We start from the raw sequence: 24,236 nt of genomic DNA on the forward strand, positions 1-24,236 counted from the left end.
GGGATTAGTATCGATTTGCTAAGATACCTTGACATTTGACTAGAGATAAATAAGAAAATCCTGCGACATCCCAATCGTGCTTGTTAGACAAGTGATTTCCTATCATATTCTCCACTGTATCATAATTTCGGTCTGAAGAACTAACTTCTGTTAAATGTAATATTCGTATATAAGATTAGTATTCTGCTATACAAGTTTATAGGGTCCTCAACGTGTAGTGATATTTGATCGGTTGTTCATTGTTGCAAGTCTTATGTTATATTAGAATAAAAAAAATGTACTATTCCTTTGCTTTCAGTCTTTGTAAAATGGTTGTTGTTATTGTGTGTTGTAAATGTACACACCATAACTGATGCATGATTTTCTGTTTTAGTCCTAAAAATTCGTAAGAGTTCCGCGGAACCCAGTGTCTCGCCTACTTTTTCTGTTAATCGCAGGCTCAACAAAAATGAGGAAGTAAATCAATAAAAATATTCCTCTTGATACTATCTTTTGATTGTAAGAAGGTTCTGTCCAAGTTTGGTTAACTGGAAGAAAACAAAATTTCCTTCTAGATACTAGCATTTGATCATAAACAAGCTCCTGTCCAAGTTTGGTACAAATCCAAAATAGTATAAGAAAGTTATTAAAATTTTAAAAACTTTAACCACAAAGTGAATGTGTTGTTTCCTGGCAGAAAATCTAAGTCTATTTAAAAGTAAAATACGGAAAAAATGATTTATTTTTTTACAAAATTTCCTTCTAGATACTAGCTTTTGATCATAAACAAGCTTCTGTCCAAGTTTGGTACAAATCCAAAATAGTATAAGAAAGTTATTAAAATTTTAAAAACTTTAACCACAGAGTGAATGTGTTGTTTCCTGGCAGAAAATCTAAGTCCATTTAAAAGTAAAATAAGGAAAAAATGGAATTTTATTTTTACAAAATTTACTTCTGGATACTATCTTATGATCATAAACAAGCTTCTGTCCAAGTTTGGTAGAAATCCAGGATAGTTTAAGAAAGTTATTAAAATTTTAAAAACTTTAACCACAGAGTGAATGTAATATTTCCCGGCAGAAAAACTAAGTCCATTTTTAAGTAAAATACAGAAAAAATGGAATTTTATTTTTACAAAATTTACTTCTGGATACTATCTTATGATCATAAACAAGCTTCTGTCCAAGTTTGGTAGAAATCCAGGATAGTTTAAGAAAGTTATTAAATTTCAAAAACTTTAACCACAGAGTGAATATTTGTGGACGCCGCCGACGACAACGACGACGACGACGACGCCGACGACGCCGACGGAATGTAGGATAGCTATGTCTCGCTTTTTCGACTAAAGTCGAAGGCTCGACAAAAATGAAATTGTGTCATTGACCCTATTTGGGTTGTTTAATATTATTTGCAAGTATCTAAGCTGCATCAAACTATCCGCCCAGTTGCAATTGGTTAATGGATACAACTAAAAAGCATATCTATTGATTGAATTTTATTATAATCAATCTGACTTCATGATGAACCCTGGTTGTCTCTGAAAAAAAAATGTTTTGGTTGTTTCTGAAAGATGAGCAAAACAGATTTTATACACAAAAGGACACAGACGAATTCTCTATAATCACAAAATCAAGCCACGGTAAAACCAGTTGTCGAACCTTTGCACAAATTTGTACAAAATAACAAATCGAATACTAATTATTAGCCTTAGGCTATATTCACATTCTCATTCAGGTGTTAACTTGCTAAATAAAAATGACAACGAAGATATCGATAATTTCTGTCCAAATCTGAACATATAGGCTCACATAATACCACAAATGAACTGATATCGAGCGCAGAATTCTGCTTAAAAAGTGTAAAGAGTCATATGGACTTGAAGAGATCTAGAGGTTAGATAATTTGCTCCGTGTTAAATGTCTTACTGTGACATTGGTGTGAAGAACAACAATACAAATTCCGTTTCTTCAATGAAGTAAGCAAGTTGATGGTTAGAATGTAATCCGCCCAGTATTACAAACTTTAGGTCACACATGCATTGTGCAATTCGATTGTATTATAACTACAATTATGTTGAATCGAATATAAAACCTGATTTGTTCTTAATGTATCGATTCCTTAGTGTACACCCTAATCATATTTCCATTTTAAACGATACACAATTATCCATGCACAAAATATCATTCCTTATTGCACGATATACCAGTCCCCATTGCCGCATATAAAATCTATGTACGATAAAGATCGAAATATTCTTATTCTAAATAAAGGGTTCCTGAGGAGCAACGTAATTGATGACAATGATTTTTTTTTTAATAATTGAAAGACACGTATAAAATCAACTTATTTTATTATCTTAAGCTACTCTGACAGTTGTATCAGAGCCATAAGCACGTGTTTAAAAATACCCATTAATAACACAGATTATATATGATATTAATAGAAAACATTCTTAATGGGGAGGGTTGAGCGCTTACAAACATGTTTAACCCCGCCATTTTTTGTTTGAGCCTGTCCCAAGTCAGGAGCCTGATTGGTCTCTAAAATTCAATCTTACATACTTATTTTTTTACATTTTTTTTATTTGACCAAATCACTTCTTTTCATTAAGATGCAGAACGCATTATTTTAAACATGTATTTTCATCCCCTTACTTAATATTTCATGCATAAAATATAATGAAATGAATTTGAATGTGTATGAAAAAAGTTGCAAGTTTTACACGGTTCACACCAGTGACTATAATTTGCAAACAACAAAAAGCAAAGGACGATAACTGTGTTCTCGGACCATCAGTCCATTCCTACACTTTTCAAGTTTTATCAGAATCCTTTAAACATTCAAATTGCGTTTGTATCAGATTATTGACTTATTCATGTTATTTGATTGGCAAGTTACATATGCATATTTCAAATATACCAATGATTGCACAATGCGTCTTCTTTTTGTCATAAACTGGCACACAAAGTCTAATATTCTGACTACACGAAAAAATGTATCGAAAAATTAAGCATATTGTTTTAATAAATGTATGTTCACCTGTATAAATGACTTTTGATTTGTTTGTTATTGTATAAGTCAATCACCAATTGTTCTGGTGTGCATCACTTTGTTTAAATATAAGATAATATTTTGTTTTTCAAATATTTCTAGTACCTGCCATATGAACTGTATATTACAAGCTTGGCTTGTGAGTGAAGTGACTGCTTTACAAAAATGCTATCATTGTCATTACATGAATAAATTCTGATCTCTGTCGTTTACTTTCCTGTCGGATTATTTAGACCTTTTAGATGGTATATAGAACGTTTGTAACTAGTCAGGTAAGATACATTGACCTTTTCAGCGGAGTAAAGATTCCCGTGATTGTCAAGATGAAAGTATAATTCTCCTGTAATATTACTACTTTGTTTGACTATCATTTATGCAGTTACCAATAACTTAATTCTCAAAATAGGACCTATTTTCGAGTGAACTGATTTATGATGAATAATAGTGCCCAAATTGATTGCATCGATACATTTGTTGGCCAACGAAAGTTGTAGAAAGGTTATTTTCCACTTTTCATCTTTTCATATGCGACCCAATCATGTTGAAAATATGTGAATTAGCAAAATCCAATAGCTGTTTATAGTTTCTATAGATTTGAATACGGTGTAAGTTATAGTAGTTTCCAATTAGAATTTGCACAGAAAATGAAATTTTTAAAGGGGAAGTTAATAACGTTTCGTGCGAATATGATGAATACACAACAGCTTAGCATAAATGACGTAAGTTCCTTTAGAGACAAACAACAGTACACAAAACACAACGAAGAACAAACTAAAGACTGTATGACCAATACGAATTCGGAAAAGGGGGGGGTGGGGGGGGGGGGGGTGGGGGGGTGTCTGAGGTACCCAATCATCAAATCTAGTAGTCCTTCTTTTTTCTAAGGAGAGGAGTTGCAAGATGATGATTGTTATTTCTGTTGTATATCTTTCGATGATGCGATCTCTCATAGAAATGATAAATTATTAGAATGATTAAAATGATGGTGAACGCTGTCATTTGTAATGTTGTTTAAGTCTTATCGGTGACCGCATATACGTTTATTGAGCCTTTGTTGTGTTTCACCGGCATATACCAATCCATAAAAGGTAAATAACATTCTTGAGCCATTTTAAATAAGGTTGGATTTGCATGGCTTGAAGGTATGGTAGGATACGCTTACTTTATCAACGCACCCGGTCTCGCTCCTTTTGGAGTTCCTGTGATTCCCTAACTTGAGTTTTTGATTTACCTAAATCTGTCTTATCTCCTTTGTTGATTTCAGAGATTTGATAATCGATAAACTACTGCTAGTTGAATTTATGGTTTGAACTATATTCAATAACATTAGTTTTAAGAGAAGTTATATGATACGAAGGCGTTTAAATACAAAATTATATGCTAAGTCAAATCCGAGATTAAAAAAAAAACGGTAGCAAAAGAAAAGGTGACAAAACTCGAGTTTACTTGACACGGAAATGATTATACACAGTAAAGATCGTCATACGCATTTAACGTTATGAACATTGGCTTTGTTACTTTTTCTTGAATATAAATACTGAACGTGAATTATCATTCATCACGAGCAGCTCATCATTATTGAGATCGTAGTCTATACTCCATGGTCGTTCAATGCCATCTGAACGGTCTAATACAACGTTGGTGGGTGAATGAAGTGACTGCTTTACACAAATTAAGTTATGGTCATTACATGAAACAAATAAATTATTTTCAACCTAGGATTCCATTTTTCTGTTATAGCTATATAAAAACTGTTTGGCATGAATTTTGCATCAGTAATGCAAATATTTTTGTTTCTTTTTTCAATAAAAAACGAATTCCTGAGAAAGAATTCGAATGTTGAACCTTCTCCGCTGGCTGCTGCACAAGGAACCTGAGTAGTTTGAGTTACAGAAAATGACGACAATGTCACAGGTGATGACACTGATGACAATTCTGAAGGCAATGTAGAAGGACATGAGTCAGGCATAGAAGTCGCATTTGTCTGAGGAGAAGTTAAATCTGGAACTGGTTCAGGCAATGCAAAACTGTCTGCTTCTGGTTTGTTTGCTTCAAGTTCAACTACAGAAGAGCACGATTCAATCTCATCTTCATTTTCAAGAGATTTTTCTAGCTTGTGATCTGTCATCGGCAAATTGCGATTAATTCGTATGGTTATACTATCTTCAGTTTTCTCGTAAGACAATTTGAAGTTACTGATACCAGTCAAATTGCATTCTGGTAGGGTCTTTTGACTTTCCATATTACCATCCTCCAAATGTTTCATATGCATTATCATCAAATATTTTTGTCCCAAAGACAACTTTGATTGGTTTGCAGTGTCATCTATATTTTTTTGTAGGTCGGTTATATATTCTATTTTGGCTGAAAGATCCTTTACCCTTTTGCTTAATTCCAAACTGTCGTTATCATACGTATTGTTTATGTCTTGCTCGACCTCATTTTGCAAAAAATCTAGATGCTTATCAATAGTAATTCTAGTGTTCTTTAATTCTTTAATACACTTAACTTTTATGGTTTCGAAATCTCCCATATGTGATATTTCATTGTTTGCAGCTTTTGTTAAAACGTTTTTGTGTTTTTCGATCCCTGATAAGAGGTTTACTGTGGCAGTTGCCAGTTTGTGTTTATCTACAACGTCATCAATCTTTTCAACTTCGCAACAATCCCTATGGTATTGTCGTTTACAAAGAATACAACACGGCTTGTCATGTTTTATACAAAAGTATTCTAAATATTTATCTTGATGTTCATCACATATGAGCCATTTGTCTTTTCCATTATCTCCCAGTTCTATCTGCTTGTTGGGCGATTGGTTTCCTGAAAGGGGTGGCAATGCAGACACGTTGTGATTTCGGCTAACTTTGAATGATCTGTGTAAGAATTAACAGTTTTCACAAAGCGCTTCCTCACATTCGGTGCACAAAAATTCTGCAGATGCGTTTTGACCCTGTTCACGACATGGATGACACTCCATTATCTAAAACAGAGTAAATATGATATTAATCAGGATGAATCATGTCGAAGTCTCGTCTTAGGCTTACAGTGTTCAGAATTCTTATTTCAACACTTTCCAGATGTTGTCCTTTTTGATATTCAGCTTATAATGGCGGTCATTTTGGTTTGACTTGGCAAATTGGTAAAACACATTCTGATAATTTTACATGTGATATACATTAAGCAGTAATTAGTACTAAGGGTAGGGACTCATTATTAAATTATTAACTATTCTACTATATAACTATATGTCATTACCAGCTTGTTCATTATAATTATACATGCTTTCTTCTTGTCATTTATACTATGCTATGCTTTTTTTTGTTTTAGTCGCAAATCGTAAAATTGAATTAAATTGAATTATAGTTGTCTAAAAAAGTGTTAATAAAGCAAATTTTAAAGTGATAAAAGACCATACAAGCTAGATAAGGACGTCTGGCATTGTTTCAGTAAGAATAATATATATTAATAGAAACTAACTGTATACTTTAACTTTAATATTTGATTATTTAATTGATATATTTTGTTAGGTGTGTGTGTGGATTTTGATAGATTATCCAGACTTGTTGCCAATAGAAGTTATCTACCTTTACTTCAAGCATGTTAAATCTGAAACCATAGTTATTAGCAGTACATTTAATATACTAAAAGAAGATATTTTATGTTGTGTTACCTGTTATTCAAGATTCAAAGTATAACCTTTTATAACAAGGTTAACAAAACACTGAGAAAAGAAACTTTTATATTATTAAACATCATAAAAATTTACTGTTTATTAGATCTTAAAGTAAAAAATCACTTGTTGGTCACATCTTCTAACCCGAAATTGTTTCTTCAATCTACATTTTTCAGATGTTCTCAGGTATTTCATCAACAGAGAACACCACAATTTTGACCGAAAAACTACAATTTTGACCGAGAACACTACCACAGTGTGTTAACGGAACTGTATTCGGGAGACTGTCAAGCGGGGCTCTGACATTCGAAAAAATAACAAGTTGCTAGATGGAAGGTTTGATGAACTCAACTATTACTATATAACGTTTCTGGTTCAAGTTTTGGTAATCAAAAAATTCTCAATTTAAATATGATCGAATCAATCAGATAATAAACACGATATATGCATCCAAACGTTTTCCTTAGAATGGTGGAGCTTCGAGTAAATCGATCAAAACTGTCCCATAACAGCGATTAACAATGTCACAAAAACATTGAAAAACCAATCGTCGTTACAGAATTTTCACATGTACCTTTTCTGATATAACGTCTTACCTGTCTGAAAGTTTAAAGCTATTGTCCCAGTAGAAATTCAAATATATTCATTATCTCAATGTCGGATATTTTAATTGACTGTACAATCGCTTTCGAGTTTACAGTACAATAACTTAGACCTTTCCTGTAAAATCGCTTGACCAACTTCAAAAGTTTGGTAAACAAAAATTGAAAGGATGTAGAAATTATCTTAGTTAGCTTGATTTGTTTGACGCGTAATTCAATGGTTAAAAATATTCTTTATATAAACTGGCTCAGCATTGATATTTTTGTTTGCAGGTTAAATAAATGGCACAAATATTAAAATTATTTTGAATTATCATATTTTCGTAATATATAGCTTTTAGTTTAAATAAATTTTATTTGAAATACATGAAACACAAAATATGATTGCAGTAATACACAAAGCGATTCGAAAACAATATCGTTTTTATATTGATCCGTCTCCCTGTCAAAAGAAAAAAGGAAATGTAATGGTTAAAAAAATGTCATCAGGATATGTGTTTCAAGGCTTTACCAAATCCGAGATAAAGAGGAAGTCATTATAGACCAAAAAGCGATTTGATATTTTGATAGAACAGAATAGTTTCTAATTCTTACCTTTTCGGGCGGGCATGTGATTAATTATGACACTCAAGTAGGAAATGCTTACTGCTATCTATTCTGTTCGTGAATTGATTTACTTTCCATGCGATTTCTATCAAATAAATGTTTATTAAATCTATAGCAATCTAATGCAACATATGTCTGTCTGGCGTGAGGGTTTTTCCTTTTTTGTTACGATTTAATAACAGTAATTCGGTCTTGTTATCAAATTTTGATTTAAATCTCAATTACGAATTCGAAAGTGTGACTGATGCTTGAATGTTTTATTCTAATGGATGCAGTCTGCATTAGTGGATCCGGGGTGGGGAATGGTGTTCTGGTGGTTCAAACCCCGCTTTTTCGATCGATATTTTTTTTTATTGTGTGCACGTTTCATGGTGTTCCGGGGTTTGGAACCTATTTTTTGGAATGGCTGGATCTGCGACTAGTCTGATATCGTCCGTGATAGTATTACATGATGAACTAATTATTGAACTGAATTTTTATATTTTTGTTCTTATGTTGTGCTGTAACACCGGAGGGTTGAGCGCCCGCAAACATATTTAACCCCGCTACATTCTGTATGTGCCTGTCCCAAGTCAAGAGACTGTAGTTCAGTGGTTGTCGTTGGTTCATTCTGTCATTTTTGTTTTTCGTAGATTGTTTTGTTATAAAATAAATTGTTTTTTTGTTTTATATGTTTTCATATCGGGGCCTTATATAGCCGACTATACAGTATGGGTGCCAATAATTGCTTACATCCACTTCATTTGAACTTTGGTGGATAGTTGCCTCATTGGCAATCATACCACATCTGCTCATTTCTATATTGAAGATAGAAATGAGATTTGATAAAAAGTTCTTATTAAAAAAATGTGTGTTGTTCTTTCGTCGGATGTTATAGTTAGAAATATTGAAAAATTCCTGGATGGTGATACGTAACCGCTTATTATTATGAACAAGTTCATGAAATTTAAGGATTTTCTGATACCACCACCAGCTATAGCTTGTAATAAACAGATATATCGTTGGATAATTGTAAGACATCTTCTTACTTTTATATTATGTTTGTTGACATATACGTGTCTTTTCATGGTTCCGTGAATAGCTACTACCACTTCACATTCGAATGCATTTATCAAGTGAGAATATCCCGGTCTTCTAATGAAACATTCTTTGTCGTATTATTTATATACGTATATATTATTCTTTAAAGAGTTGGTAAATAATTAATTCAGTAAACTTCAAGATAGTCCTACCCTTCTGGAGCACTTTGTCATCTTTTCGGTTATTTATTTTGTACGAGCATTATTTTTCTTATTAGTGATTTCTTTACATTTGTACTGTCCATTTATTTTGTCTTGTAAACTTATTGCCCGAATTTTGATTTTGTCTCTAATATAGTCACTCTAAGGGTACCTTAAACAGGTGCCCTTGATAGAATCTTAATCGGCAAAATGACTGAATTTGTGTTCATTTATATTTCAAAAACCATAATGATAATAATAGGACAGACAAGGAACAAACAATGAAATGTATATGCAATGTATTTTATGAATATGGCCAAGCGATTGTACAGAAAAGGCCCAAGTGATTGTACAGTAAATTCACAAGCGATTGTACAGTCAATTAAAATATCAGACATTGAGAAAATGAATATCTTTGGAATTCTACTGGGACAATGACTTTTAAACTTTCAGACAGGTAAGATTATATACCATAAATGGTACATGTTAAAATTCTTGCAGCAACGATTGTTTTTTCAATGCTTTTTTTTTACATTTTTTATCGCTGTTGTGTTACAGTTTTCATCGATTTACACGGAGCCCCACAATACTTATGAAATCGTTTGGATGCATATATCGTTTTTATCATTTGCAGTCCGGATTCTACTTCCTCAAAATTATCTCCCCATTACGCTAGTTAATTTTCACAATCGTAAAAATGGAAGCCATTGTAGGGATGACGCGCTGCCAATTTAGCTCTTGAAAACCGATAAATTTATCCACATAGCACCATTACGATCCTTATATGCCAGTTGCATTTTAAAAGAAAAATGTATCTACTAGCTATTGAGCATCATTTCATATACTTTTCTGCATTCACACGGTAGTTAAAGTGTCCGCCTAGAAACGTGGTTTTTCGAGTGAATCGGTCCACTTTTTTCGAGTGTAGATCGGGTTTTTTTCGAGTGATAAAACATGCGACAGGGTCAATTTACTGCTATTTCGTAATTATAATAGTTTTTTACATTACTGCACATCTTATTTTATATACTATACATGTTTAGAGCAACAAAAAAGCACTATTTCCTTGTATTTAACCAAAAAATTCAGTGTTTAATATTGTCCGGGTTTTTTCGAGAGCAACAGTGAAACCGTCCGGGTTTTTCAACAAATGGTCAGGGTTTTTTAAAGAAGATTTGAATAAGAAAAATGGTATTCTTGACTTTAAAAAATGACTTTTCTAGTTTATATCTGTATTGAAGGTCAATATCATATATTCCCAATAAATCACTAAAACATATTACTTAGTTGATCAAAATGAACCTTTTTCAATTTAATGCACATTTTCTGTTCGGAAAACGTTCTACCACAACTTTCCAGTGTTAAATTAGAAATTACTAGATCCTTTATAAAACTGTCTTTAGAACAGGGGACTCATAATCTTTTCAACTTCATTTAATGCTACTTTTGATTTTACAGTTAATAATATTTCTTGTGGTGAATCCCGGAGATTTTAAAAAAAGGAGTAAGAAACCTACTGGACAGCAGAGAAGAATCAGAAAATGCCATGTAATAAAAGTATACTACTAAAAGAGGCCTGCCCCCGCCTCCACAAAAAAAAAAATCAATTGATAAAAAAAAACCACACACACACACTTAATCCGCTCGATCCATTTTTATTCCCATTGACAATAAAATTTGAATTAAATTTCATATATAATTAACAATGAAATGAATATTTCATCAGCTTAACACACTATATGTATGTGCGTCTCAATCCAAATTGTCTATGCTTACATTATATTGACGTTGACATCACAAATATATACTGTACATGCACAGGCACTTGTCTCAGAAAAAAAAATTCCTATATACCTTAAGATATTAAGGTTTATAGGAATTTTTTTCTGAGACAAGTGCCGGTGTGTACGTGTAATTTATAAAATGTGACAAACAACAATATATATAAATGAACGATACTTTATAAAATGTAAGTGTTTACTTAGTACACCATTATCAAACTGATGAATGCATTGGTTTCGTGCCTTTAAAAGTACTGAATTTGAACCTTTTTTTTATTGTTTTTAAACGTAAAGACACTGACACATAACATTTTAAGCTATAAGAAATTTGTATAATCACATTTCAATAAAACACGGACGCACTCGAAAAAACCCGGACATATAGAAATGAATTTAGTCTCAAAATGTCGTTTTCAATGCAATAACAAGAATTTTTGTAAAGTGTCTGTATATCTAAGGATATATAGATTCCATGTATGCATTTCCTTCGAAATTTGCATTGGTATGTGTATAAAAATGGCTTTATTCTGTATTTGGAATAAAAGCATTGTAAGGCTAAATTCGACTTTTTTAACGAAAAATAATAGCAGATTGATTATATCTTTTTATCTCAAATACTAACATTCCTTGTATAACTTTGTATATTAAACTCAAGCTTCTATATCACGTCTTGTCAGAAAGGAAGTCTGTTTGTTTACATTTTTGATCATATTCACTCGTAAAAGAGTGGTCACACTCGAAAAAACCCCGATCAAATCACTCGAAAAACCACGATCCTAGCCGGACACTATACCTACCGTGATTCAGTCAACTTAAAACTTTTGTCTGATCGGTTGTCAGGTGGAATTTTCGAAAGTTCAAAAACATTTTAAAAAATTCTAATTTAATATTTCGTGGAAGGGCAGACTAAAAATTTTCAGAGGTTGAAGACTATTAACCCTAGAATATAGTTTTTTTGAAGTTATGCATTTTTAAGATCCAGTTGTAAAGTCTGTCGTAAAGTACTTTTAGTAAAAAATTGTTATTCGAACACACCTACTCTGTTGTTATGACTCATTAGAAAGGTATTTCATTTGACCCATATATTTCATTCTTTAGTACTGTGTATTTTGTATGTTATTAATTAAATCAACCTGTAGCCTAAATATATAAAAATAATAGAATCTGAAGCGAGATGATGTATCAAATATATTTGCTTTATACGTTTTCAATACAGAATAGTCAACTCAAACACGCCCGAACATAAAAAGGTGCACTCGACTTTCTCTTTTCGATGCAATTATTGCCCATCTTTTGGATTTTTTTTCAAAACAAAAATGTCGCCGGGGGCAGAGATAAAATTAATGCTTTAGAAAGATCAATCTATTATCTTTCTGTGGAATTTTTTCGGCGGAATTTATGCTTATGCACACAAAAGATCCACTTAGATTTGAACCTGCCACAATCGAATGTTTTATGAAAATGTTTCCATAATTTAAAAGTTTACAAATATCTCGAAGCTCAATACTATAATTCAAATAAAAACACGTATATAAGATGCATAAAATCCTAAATTATGCACCTTTATTAAACTTTTAAAGCCCATAGAAACAGATGTAAACAATCCAAATATACCAATTTTGCTTTTTTCACCTTCTCTAACAAAGAGCTCCATTTCTTTTGTTTAATTTCAACTGGGTTTCCGCCTGTTGATTGGTTTATATTTACATTTTTTTACATATAGAATGTTTGGATTACCAAAACTTGAATCAGAAACGTTATATAGTAACATTTGAGTTCATCGAACTTTCCATCTAGCAACTTGTTATTTTTTCGAATGTCGGAGACCCGCCTGACAGTCTCCCGAATGACCAAAAAATTAAAAAACCGTACAGTTCCGTTCCCACACTGTGACTACTTTGGTGTTGCATAATCTCAAAGCTGTAATATTGAAGTTTTCAGGACAAATATATACAGCTCCAGTCAGGGAATTTCTGAGAAACTTGTAGAATACATTTTTGAAAATGTCATATTTTACTCAGCAATTTACATTAAATGCAAAAATACTGATAAAGGATCAAAATATTTGCACACTGGAGTCATAACAACATTGTTTGTAAAATAGATATAACTGTTTTTATGGTTGCCAATACATGTATATCTCTGATTTCTGGGAATTAAGAAATGCGCCTGAAGGTTCATCTTTATCTATAGGCAAAAAATGCCGTGTTTGTTCCACACATATCACTAAGAGTATAGACAAACGTGTCCATCTGGAGAAGTTTTCAGACATGGGAGGTCCTAATTCATATACGATTGTTTTTGTTTCAGAAAATTAAAAACTTAACTGGATTTTGCCTATATGTAAAAATTAACCGTACACAAATGATTGAAAAGCACTTGTTTAAGTAATGAGGGGGTGGACAGGGGTAAGTGAACATGGGAATCAGGGGATGGATGCAAAAGGGGGGGTGGTAGTCAGGGAGCGGGAACTTGTGGCAGAGGGGGAGTAAAAACAGGGATAAGCTGGAAAAGTTTCTTTTTACCGATTTTCGTCTGGGAGTACAATACAAGTGTGGAGGGAAGTGGGAGTTGGGGGTAGGGTTGTGAGAATGAGGGACCCCTCAGTAATGCCCATGACTAATATGAAACTTATGAATATAAGTCTTTAAAATGTATGGATTCCAGTTAAGTGTTGAAAGAAATTTCAGTTTTCATGTTACTGAATTATTGTCCTACAAACAAGTCATTTAATAGTCATTAATTAGTGTTTGTATTTTAATGACTGTTTAGGGGAAGGCATTGAGGAGGGGGAATTTTTGTACATATTTTTTCAAAGTAAACCAATTTGAAGCCATCATTGATCGTTATTATTTAAAGATATTTGATATATACGAATATTTCAAAACTAAATTACTGTTAAAAATTATTGAGAGTTAATTTGTGCTTGTTGTTCTGCAGTGGCATATCTTATTTCAGATAACAGAACCTTCGTTCTGGAAGTGCTGCAGTAGATTTTATTTTTAAATTTGTCGTTTTGCAAACAACTTTACCTACGTACCATATTTAATATTTAATAATTCCAAATTGATATTATATTCATTCGACACGTGACATATAGATCTAATATTTATATGCTATTAATGAAAGAATTTACAGGGCTGAAATCATTTGTTTTAAAATCGTTTATGAAGTTGTTGTTTTAAATGCCTTGTTTTATATTTTGACTTTTGAATGGTGAAAAAGGAATCTTTTTTTCTGGCAATGTTTTGTCCTAGTGTAAACATGCAATGACATCTTTTCTGTAGGGTTAGTATTCCCGTCTGAGTATACAACAAACAAGATCGAGAAAGATATACATGATATACACAATAACCCATTTCAGTTTACCTGATATTTAAGAGCAATTCTCTGTAACCACCAAAGAAATTCTAATAGGGTCACATGGTCTCAGATTTTGATGAAACTTTTATATAATAGCCAGTACCATACCTAAAGGCAATAACAGGCAGCAAATTGTTCCGGAATATTCCGGTTGCCATGGAAACCACATAGGTTGATTTAAGCAATAAAAGGTCTTATTTTAACTCTTGAAAAAGTGAAAAAAAGACATTTTGCACTGTTTAGTACTTGATTTATGTGTAACATATCCTTTTTTTCTGAATAATATAATATAACTGACCTTTAAGCTGTTTGAAATTCACATATGTTTTACTTTTACCATAATCAGTTATTTTGCTACCAGCTAGTAAAGATATGCTAAAATGGCAAATTTGGATTTCAGTGAAAAATGCGTAAATACAGGGTATTCAAGTGAATTTTTTTCTTGAATGCAGCGTCTCCTAGTAAAATGTTAGGTATATTTAGAAAGAACCAATATAGGTCTTTCAGAATATAAAATAAAATCAATGGGCAAATAATTGCAAAAAATATTTTTAATGAATGAAAAACACAAGATTTTCAAATTCTGTAAATTGTATTTTTCTACAAGTCAATAATGATCCAAGTAATTTCCATATTTTAACAATACAAAGATGGCATTAAATTTCTTACAATTACACAAAATTGATCAGTTAAATTTTTCAGTCCAGAAACATAGTTTTGTTTAATGAAATTTAATAAAAATGGTTGCTATGGTTACCGAATTTCGAAAATTTTACAATTTTTTTTCCACAAGCAATGTGGGTAAAATGCTGGTCCGACTTAAATATTTAAAATAAAGTAAACCACCTTCTAAGTACATGCAAATTTCATTATATTAAACTCATATTAGTGCAATCATGTGTAGGTAATTTAGGAGATAACTGTATTGTATTTTAACCTTTTCTGACATAAAATGTAGATATTACTGTCGCAAATTGAGTTTACCTAGCGACCTGTAGCAGAGGTAGGTAAACAGATAATTGCAACAGTAAAATCTAGATTTACGTCCACAAACCTTAAAATACAATACAGTTATATCCATTCTAATGCAATAGTCAATAAAGATATTGTTTCTGTTTTTTATTTGGACATATAGTGGCTTAAAATAAAAATTCCACAAAATTTTGTTGACCTCTTTGGCACATAAACTTCATAGCAACATCATGACTTCATATGAATACTTCAAGTGTAAAACTGTAACATAGTATGTTTTGGGGCTTTGTTTACGCTTCAAATTTGGATATAAGCTATTAAAAAGTAGTTTAAGGTAGGCGTTTTTTTTCTGTTTCGCCTATTTATTGGGAAAATATAATGTCGTTGAATCCAATATGGCTGCTTCTTGCATCCTTTCAAGATAAATAAAATAAATCCGTCATGAATTCTTTCTGTTTGATGCTAATAAATAATAAAATCTTTTTCTTTTTCACTTTCAATGCCCATCACATTTCTTTGGCACTCAAGTCTGTAGTACATGCGTTTTCTAGTAAGACTGCTTGCATATCAGGACAATGATGTACATTATTTGACAGCTTTTGGGCATATAGAACTTTTGCCTGATCTTCAAATGGGCCTTTCTCTAGCTTATATTCACAGCTGCCTTGAAGGAGGTGTTGATCAAGACTAATCTGGTTCTTGAACTCTTGAATGCAGCCATCCATAGAACAAATGAATGTCTGCTTCTGTTGTTTTGAAGCCTGTTCTGTTCCTAAAAAGAGGATAAATAAAATAAAAATTGTTTCCCAAAAAAATAGAAAAATTCAAATTTACTACATTAACCAAGTTCAGTTCCAATTGGCCCATTTGTATCAGAAGATTTTTGAAAAAGTTTATGCCAGACGGACTCAAAATGGGCCAGGTGACCTAAAAAGGACAACGATACAACATGTATAAAATTCTCTTTCAACAATGGACAGCCTGATTATCTATAATAAGATGCTGTCGATACCCATAATCCTGTAACCCACAAGCAGGGAATTTAAATGATGCATAACAATGTTTATTGAGTTTTGTGTTGGTTTTTCTCGGTTGTTGTGACAAAATATAATAATGATCATTGTCTTACAAGTGTGCTAAAGTTTTGTACATGACAGTTAGTAAATGAAATAATTATAAAATTACCTTCAGTAATGAGGTCATTAAAAGACATCTCTGTCCAGTCATTGAGTACTTTTAACTGCACGGAATTCTTTGTTGATTTTAAAGTCACAAGCTTTCCTGAAATGAAAATTGTAATTAAAGAACCTGTATTCATTTTATTGTTTGTTAAATTGATCAATATGGAAGTTTAAAAAAAATAACCAACTTCAAGATCATAAACTCTATAGATTTTTTATGTCGTTATGATATAAAATTACATGAATTTTTATAGCATCCATTCTAGTCTAGGAGTTTGTGGTCTTTTTATCAATAGGCTTAATGCAACCTTTTTATTAAGATGATTTAATTTTTTATGTTTTAAGATGAAGTGCTGAGCTTATTGAATTAAGTATTGGTATTGCTTTTAATTGTCTTTATATACTTTTAACCTCTGAACCAGGATTTCGGAGGAGGGTTGAGTACTTATAGACTTCTTTTACCCACCTGTGTACAAGCCAGACCCTGTATTTTCAGTGGTTGTGTTATGTTTAAAACTATACGTTATTTGTAATCTGTTTTTTTCTTTATGTTGAATATAAAAGTAATACCTTCATCAATATTGTATGTCTGCCACATCATCAAATGACTGCTCTCAAATCTAAAGTTGTAAAAACTTGTAATATTGGTTATTGTTTCTTTATTCTTGGTTACATCTAAATCAAGGATTGTGTCAACAACCTTCACCCTGTAACGCTCCCTGGTACTTTATCAAGTGCCTACAAAATATTGGATACTAAATGAATTCTGATAGACACAATATAAAACAGGATGTGCTGTGAGTCATTGCTCACTAGTGATATCCCTGCTTTTTTATAGGTAGCCATCAAACTTTCACATTGATTTGTGAAAGCCTTTTTTATTTATTTTGTGAAAACTGTTTGTGACGAACAGACTGAAAGCTGATTACTATAGGGCTTCTATGTCTGAATAAAAAGATAAGATATCAAATAAAGTTAATGAAATATCTTATGTCTAATTTATGAGATATCTTATAAAATAAATAAGATATCTTATGAACTAAACAAGAGGAGGCTCTGGGGTCCCCCACTGGTGCTAAAATATAATATTTCAATAAAGCACTTGTGACCTTGACCTTTGAATGACTAGAAACATCAAAACCAATAGGGATCTTCCTAACCTAAAAACATTCAACTGTGTAAGTTTGAAGAAATAATATGAAGGTGTTCAAAAGTAACACTCCAGAAACCGATTGTCAGCTGAAAATTCAACATCATTAAGTATCTGTGACCTCGACCTTTGACCTATAAACATCAAAATCAATACTGATCTTCCTTACCTAATAAACATTCAACTGTGTAAGTTTGAAAAAATTATATGAAGGTGTTCAAAAGTTACGGTCCAGAAACTGATTTTGGACGCACGGACACCGGTATTTCTATGTCCCCTCCGGTGGGGGACAACAAGAGATCTTATAAAATTGTTTTATAAGATATCTTATAAATTATATCAGATGTCCTATAACATTCATTCTAATGCAACATTCGTTGTAACGTAGGTACGTCAAATTTCATTAGATAAAGTCGTAATTTTCAGGGTATATATCAATCTGAAGATTTGGAGCCATCAATCTATGATTTGATGGTCGCAAATATCCGTTTACTGGTTCCGCTAACGTGTCACTAGTAAACTCAATTTGCAACCATCAAATACATGATTGATGGCTCCAAATCTGCAAATTCAATACAGTTAGCTCCTAATTGGATATCTTGAAAATCTTATATCTTCTAAAGTTTATGAGATATCTTTATAAACTTCTTTATAAGATATCTCATGAAAGATATAAAATATATTATCATATACTTAGACTAAATAACATATGATTTTTACCATATGATAATAGCATTACATTTAGGTATATTCCATATTTTTTCGAATTGGTGCTTAGCGGTCTGATATGAAAAGTTTATCACATGCTTCGACTTTTATCACATGCCTTTCCGTAACGTTATCGCATGGCATTCCGGTAATACTCGGCAAATTCTGGAAAATACACCTCAATGGTACGTTTTCAGTGAAAAACATTACAAAGTAGGGTACAAAACAATTATTTGGATACTGGAAAGTATATTGTGTAAAATGGAAAAAAAACAAACAATAAACAAATGATAAAATAAATGCATTTTTAACATAATTAAGAAAGTTACTTTAAAAATGTTGACTTTTCCAAACAGTGTTTATTATGTATATTGTTGAATTATTTTTTTATCGTCCGTATTAAAATATACCATACTGGGTTTTTTTCTTCATTGTTGAGGCATATGATAGAAAGATTTCATATTGATTGTACAACATTTGGGGTCTTACATCCGTGATTATCTTACCTCCTATACATTTCTAGGAATAGGATTGGTTTAAAGCGTCCGCGTGGAGACTGTGTATATTTCATATTAGGTTAGTAGGTAGGCAGGGCTTATTTCATACACGGTTAGTAGTGGAGTTACGTCCCTTTATATTCCATATAAGGTTAGAAGGTAGGCGGGGCTTATTTCATACACGGTTAGTAGTGAAGTTACGTCCCCTTTATATTCCATAAAAGGTTAGAAAGGAGGTTAGTAGTGGTGTTGCGTCCCTTTATAAAAACAAAACGGTATTGAGAAAACATCTTAAAGATTTCAACAGACTAAGAAATTGATGATTAAGATTGAAATGAATTCATAAAACACATTTAATCCTAACAAGTTGTTATTGTTGGCAGCTGTTTTTGTAGGATCAATGAGAGAAGTTTTTTAATGCTAAAAGTATTGAAGACTTCAGTGCTCATTTTGATAGGTCACTAGTCTCAATTTCACACGTTAAGATAGTCGGTAAGATAAATTCGTTACATAGTGTGCTAGTGACATAATACAGTATATATGGGGTCAGTAAATTCCATATGGGGATTCGAGCTTTGCTCTCACCCCATATGGAATTTACTGACCCCATATATACCGTATTAGGTCACTAGCACACTATGTTACTTATAATATTTCACTCTTTGAACTGCTATTTAAGAACCACGTAAAACGATCAATATATTAATCTGTTATTTTTCTCCATTGTTGAAGCATATGATAAAAAGATCATAGCATGTCATTTTTCATATCACATGTATTATCAGCCCTCGGCCAATATCAGCCCTCAAGCCATGCGGCTCTTGGGCTGATATTAAACCTAGGGCTGATAATACATGCGATATGAAAAATGCCATGTAATAATCTGATATTATACAAGATATCTTATAAAGTCAAGTTTATGAGACATTTTATAAAGTGTATGCAATGATACTATTTTATATACAGTTATACCTACCCTCTTTCTTTAACATGTTTAAGGTGATAGTATTTCAGCTTCTGCAATCTTGTTCTTTGTATTTGTCTCAATAGTGTTCTCCTAAATTAAAAGAAAAGAAAAACTTTTTAAGAATATTTTAAACAAGGTACTAATTGAAATTGGAACAATAATGAATTCTGGAATGCACATGATAATATTGAAGCAAAAACCAACCTATCTTAGAGGGTTTAGTAATATATGAATGGGTTAGGGTTCAGTTGAGGTATATTTTATACACAAATGATTTAGAAATTTACCCTTAATTTACCCTCAATTATGCATGCATGAATGCATAGTTTAACCCCTATTGGCCCTAAGTGTACATGTAAATTAGATCAATTAAAACCTTGGTTTTTATTTTAATAGATTTGCTAATGCTTAATGATGAAACTAGTTTACCAAATAAAATGTGCAAAAGCTTAGTGAATATGAAGACCAAATTGGAACTTTAAAGTTTAATGTTATTTCTGAATTGAAAGATCTTCTTATTCTCGTCATAGTAAAACTGAGTACATATGCAGTGTGACATGTAGTTACAATATGGATCCCATACATACATGACATAACAATAAACTCACTATTGACTATTGAGTATACATGTGTACAGGGAATCATATTTATACATGTATATGAAAAGACATACCTCCTCAACATGCTCAATACTGTTATTTCCAAATAGTTTTTCTCTACACAGTCTACAAATTGCTGTAATATAAAAGAAAATAGATACACAATTGATCTCATTCTGTGTATCACTATCAAAACTATTTAGGCCAAACAAAAAAATATGTGTGTTTACTGTCACTTGCTGAAAAAAAAAGGGTAGGTAGGTAGGGATTTATTTTTTTTTTTACATTGAGTCTATGGGAGCAACATTGTGACTTTAACAGTACTTAATCAAAAATAGTCAAAAAAACTTTAGGGTAGGGGACAAAAAGTAGGGTAAGTAGGGGTACAGTAAACCCACATACTTTTTTGTTGGATCATATACATGTACATGTACGTATGTACATAAAAACATGAATTTTAAAACATACCTGTATCTCAAGTAAACATGAATAAAAGAAGGCTGTCCGCGCCCTTATCGGAATATAAGCCTTCTGGCGCATACATGTAGTTGTGACAACATTAGGGCTATGTTGCGGCTTCATTGCACCAACATGTTGTGGCAATGATGCTGCATTAGCTTATTTCATATGCAAATTAGTTTTCTGGCACTGGTGCCAGAAAATGCTGTGGCTTCGTTGCCGCAACATGTTGTGGCTTCAATGCAGATATTGTTTTTTATTTTGTATGCAAATTAGTTTTCTGGCACTATTGCGCCACTAATGCCTTTAAATTCTGGCTTCCTTTAATTATTGACTAAAAAGGTAAAGTAACGTCTGACCAGGCAAGTTTAGTGCTAAGTATACAGGAGAAAAAGTTTTAACTCCTTTATTTAACGTTATGATTTTTTTGTGTGCTCAGGGTTATTATTATAACTTTTTCTTTTAAAGTTCTGTCCTCAGAAGTTATTCCTATATGTAATGTACTTAATTTTCCCACATTGAGGAAAAGGAAAGTTAAAATGTGTAACTCATGAACTGTCAACATGCAACATCTATACCTTCAATAACACCAACATAATTTCCATGATCCCAACAGGAGCCCCTTCACTTCAGTCAAAGGTGTTGTGTTTTGTCTGATAAGCAATCTAAATTCGTGATTATACTACATTTTTTGCAAACAAATAACACTTTCAAGTTAAGCCGTCTTTAGAGGGTTACAAAGACATAATTGACCAAACTTCTTTCAGCATGCTCTGTAAAATTTTAGCGAGGGTTAAATTGAGAAAGGGAAGAGAAACCATGACTTATGTTTCAGAAGGTACCAATTCGCCCCATTAGATGATAGTTCGTCCCTGTTAATTAGGATTTTTTGAAAATGCTCTCCAGGTCTATCAGGAAGAAGACAATTTCCTTGATTTAATTAAATGAGAGATTGAACTTTTATATAATGCATTTAATAAATCATGTTAATCTAAGTTTACATAAAAGTCTTCACAATAACAGAACACCCAATTCTTCACTAAAATCATAAGCTCAAGCAACATATGGTCCACTTCTAACACACCACCATGACCACAGTAAAAAGCTCAAACACTGGTGACATCATCAATGACATTATCAATGTTCTGACTCTATTCTGGCATCATTTTAGTAGATTAAGAATGAGAAAATTATATGTGTGCTTTATGGCAACATTGTGGCGCTTTTTGTCATGAAAGGAAATAGCGCTGCAATGTAGCCAGAATGATGCTAGCGGCATCATTCAGCACTTATCCGGCGTCAATTTTCTGGCAACCTGATCAGCAGCCGCAACATTGCAGCATTGTTGCTGCAACATTTTTTATTTCATAAGGACCGGTATGAAATGATGTGATTATCATGTACAAAACCTTACAAATCTGGTAAAGGAAAGGAAACGTGAAACAGCATTCATGTTATAATTTTTGTCTCTCAAAAACAAGATTCAAAGAACTTCACATAATTTTATGTTTTATAGTTTAAAAAAGGGGTATTAAAGAAGTTCATATGGCTGTCACATGCTAAAAACAATAAGTTTAAGGTTCATAGCCAAATGGTAGATAATATTAACCTTAAGGTTTTTTTTGTTTGTTTTGTTTTTGTTTTTTTTTTGGGGGGGGGTACCTGACAGCTGCATTTGATTTCTTTTTTATAAGAGGTTTATCACTGTATCTTTTTTAAAGAAAAATGGTATTAGGTAAATAGTATCTACTTACATGTTCCAATAGGAATGAAAATGCCTGTTTTTGTAACAATTCTTTGAAACATCTCGGGTGTAACATGTCGATCCACTGCTTTTGTAGTATTATGATATTTCAAAATGACATTTACTGAAGGCACACCACAATTTTTCCTTCTATATCTCTTGTTATTTGTTTCGATGATAATATTTCTATGAATATCACAGATCCTCAGTTGTGACGTACAATGTAATGTCAGATTTAAGTAAAGAAATTTCTGACAAAAAATAATTATACATGTCTCTTTTTCCAATGGAAGCATTTTCAAAAATACCTGTCGTCACTGCAGTTGTCACAATTGCCTACGAAATCTTTTATGCTACACATTTTATAACAATTATTCGAAGATTATATAAATAAATACATTAAAAAAGTTAGTTACGGTAAGCAAAATAAACTATAAAATACACTGTCTTAGTACAGACACAGTTCCATTGTTCTGACAATATTTTCAAAATATGAGCAAATCACACCAACTTAACCATATATATAAGTGTAGGCTACTGTGAAAAATTTATCCATTTCCCATTATGCTTGAATATAAAACATGAAGAAATTCTCAAAATAACATTGTTGTCTGCATTTGTTTCTCCTGTTTTTAATTTGTTTCTCTACAAGAGAACTCCGTAAAGGGAGGTAATTTGATTAGGTAAATACAGGACAACTCAACTTTTCAGGGTCAATTAATTTCAACACAGTCAAGTTTGCCCACTGATTTTTTTTTCTTTTCTTGTATAACCTTAATCCATTCTCTCTATTCATATAATCAACAATATAAGAAATGGCTGCATTTTTTTACAACAACTGATCAAAATAGACTCTAAAACCCCCCTTTTATTGCACTTTTTACCCTATTTTAGCTATATAGATTTTTTTTAAGAAAGTTTACTGTTGAACACAATTTTTATTTGTTTTTTTTTAAACTGAAAAAAGTTTTAAATGTCTGAATATCTATATTATTTTCTTTTTATTAGACATAATTGATCATAATTTGTAAACACGTCTGCATTTTCCCTCTTTCTTGCCACTTCAAGTCCTGTTACCAAGGAAACGGTAAACATATGGGGCTAAGTGTAATAATATTTTTTGTTAAGCTCATGTGGCTCTATTGAACTAATAAAGTTTAAAACAAATATTTTTTAGTGCGTGCCGAAATATTTTGGTGATTACAGAGAATTAAATTGCTCTTAACACGCATGCAGGAATGAATACACAAAACATTAACATATACATAATGCAAAGGTAATAGTTGAGTCAGTGGCTTGAATTACCTGATTTAATTCTTCATAGTTCGTATAAACCTTCTCACAGAGAACAGGAACTCATAAATCTATGAAATAATTATGTACTTTGACTGCATCTTCCCGTGAGGACAACTGTGAACTGGTCGTAATTCTCTTGTCTGATTACGACCTGATAAACAGCGATCAATATAATATATACGACAGCCCGTAAATGTCCATAATTTCAAAACAAATTTATCGTTATTATATGTATATTTATAACTATGTTAGTTGATTCGTGTTTATCATTTTCATATTACGTAAAGTTTACCATGTTTACAAAGGCGAATTAAGAGGGGTTAGGTGCAGCATATGTCACCTGGTACCCGATGATTCGTAGATGCAATCTAAATAGAAATATATATGA

General features: G+C 32.1%; 1 protein-coding gene and 1 long non-coding RNA gene across 2 annotated transcripts; both read right to left on the bottom strand.

Moving 5' to 3' along the window:
* Nucleotides 1–4,452: 4,452 nt before the first annotated feature.
* LOC127714756 (uncharacterized) lies at nucleotides 4,453–24,003 on the bottom strand. Its single transcript, XR_007987924.1, has 2 exons — nucleotides 23,858–24,003; nucleotides 4,453–6,010 (listed from the first exon to the last, which is right to left on the bottom strand). It is a non-coding gene; the product is annotated as an uncharacterized LOC127714756 (long non-coding RNA).
* Nucleotides 15,379–17,159, bottom strand: LOC127714750 (uncharacterized). The gene is made up of 3 exons (XM_052220802.1): nucleotides 16,999–17,159; nucleotides 16,433–16,528; nucleotides 15,379–16,019 (listed from the first exon to the last, which is right to left on the bottom strand). The coding sequence occupies exons 1-3, from the start codon at nucleotides 17,027–17,029 to the stop codon at nucleotides 15,754–15,756; spliced, it is 393 nt and encodes a 130-aa protein (XP_052076762.1). The 5' UTR covers nucleotides 17,030–17,159; the 3' UTR covers nucleotides 15,379–15,753.
* Nucleotides 24,004–24,236: the final 233 nt, after the last annotated feature.

Source organism: Mytilus californianus, unplaced genomic scaffold (assembly GCF_021869535.1).
Source record: "Mytilus californianus isolate M0D057914Y unplaced genomic scaffold, xbMytCali1.0.p SCAF_9, whole genome shotgun sequence".
NCBI lineage: Eukaryota > Metazoa > Mollusca > Bivalvia > Mytilida > Mytilidae > Mytilus > Mytilus californianus.

What these genes read in the sequence shown, in the direction of transcription:
- LOC127714750 (XM_052220802.1), bottom strand. Translation starts at nt 17,029, where the DNA reads ATGATGTGGCAGACATACAATATTGATGAAG. An exon ending in GACATACAATATTGATGAAG is followed by an intron (nt 16,529 to 16,998) that starts GTATTACTTTTA and finishes TTTTCATTTCAG; the next exon opens with GAAAGCTTGTGACTTTAAAA. An exon ending in TAATGACCTCATTACTGAAG is followed by an intron (nt 16,020 to 16,432) that starts GTAATTTTATAA and finishes TCCTCTTTTTAG; the next exon opens with GAACAGAACAGGCTTCAAAA.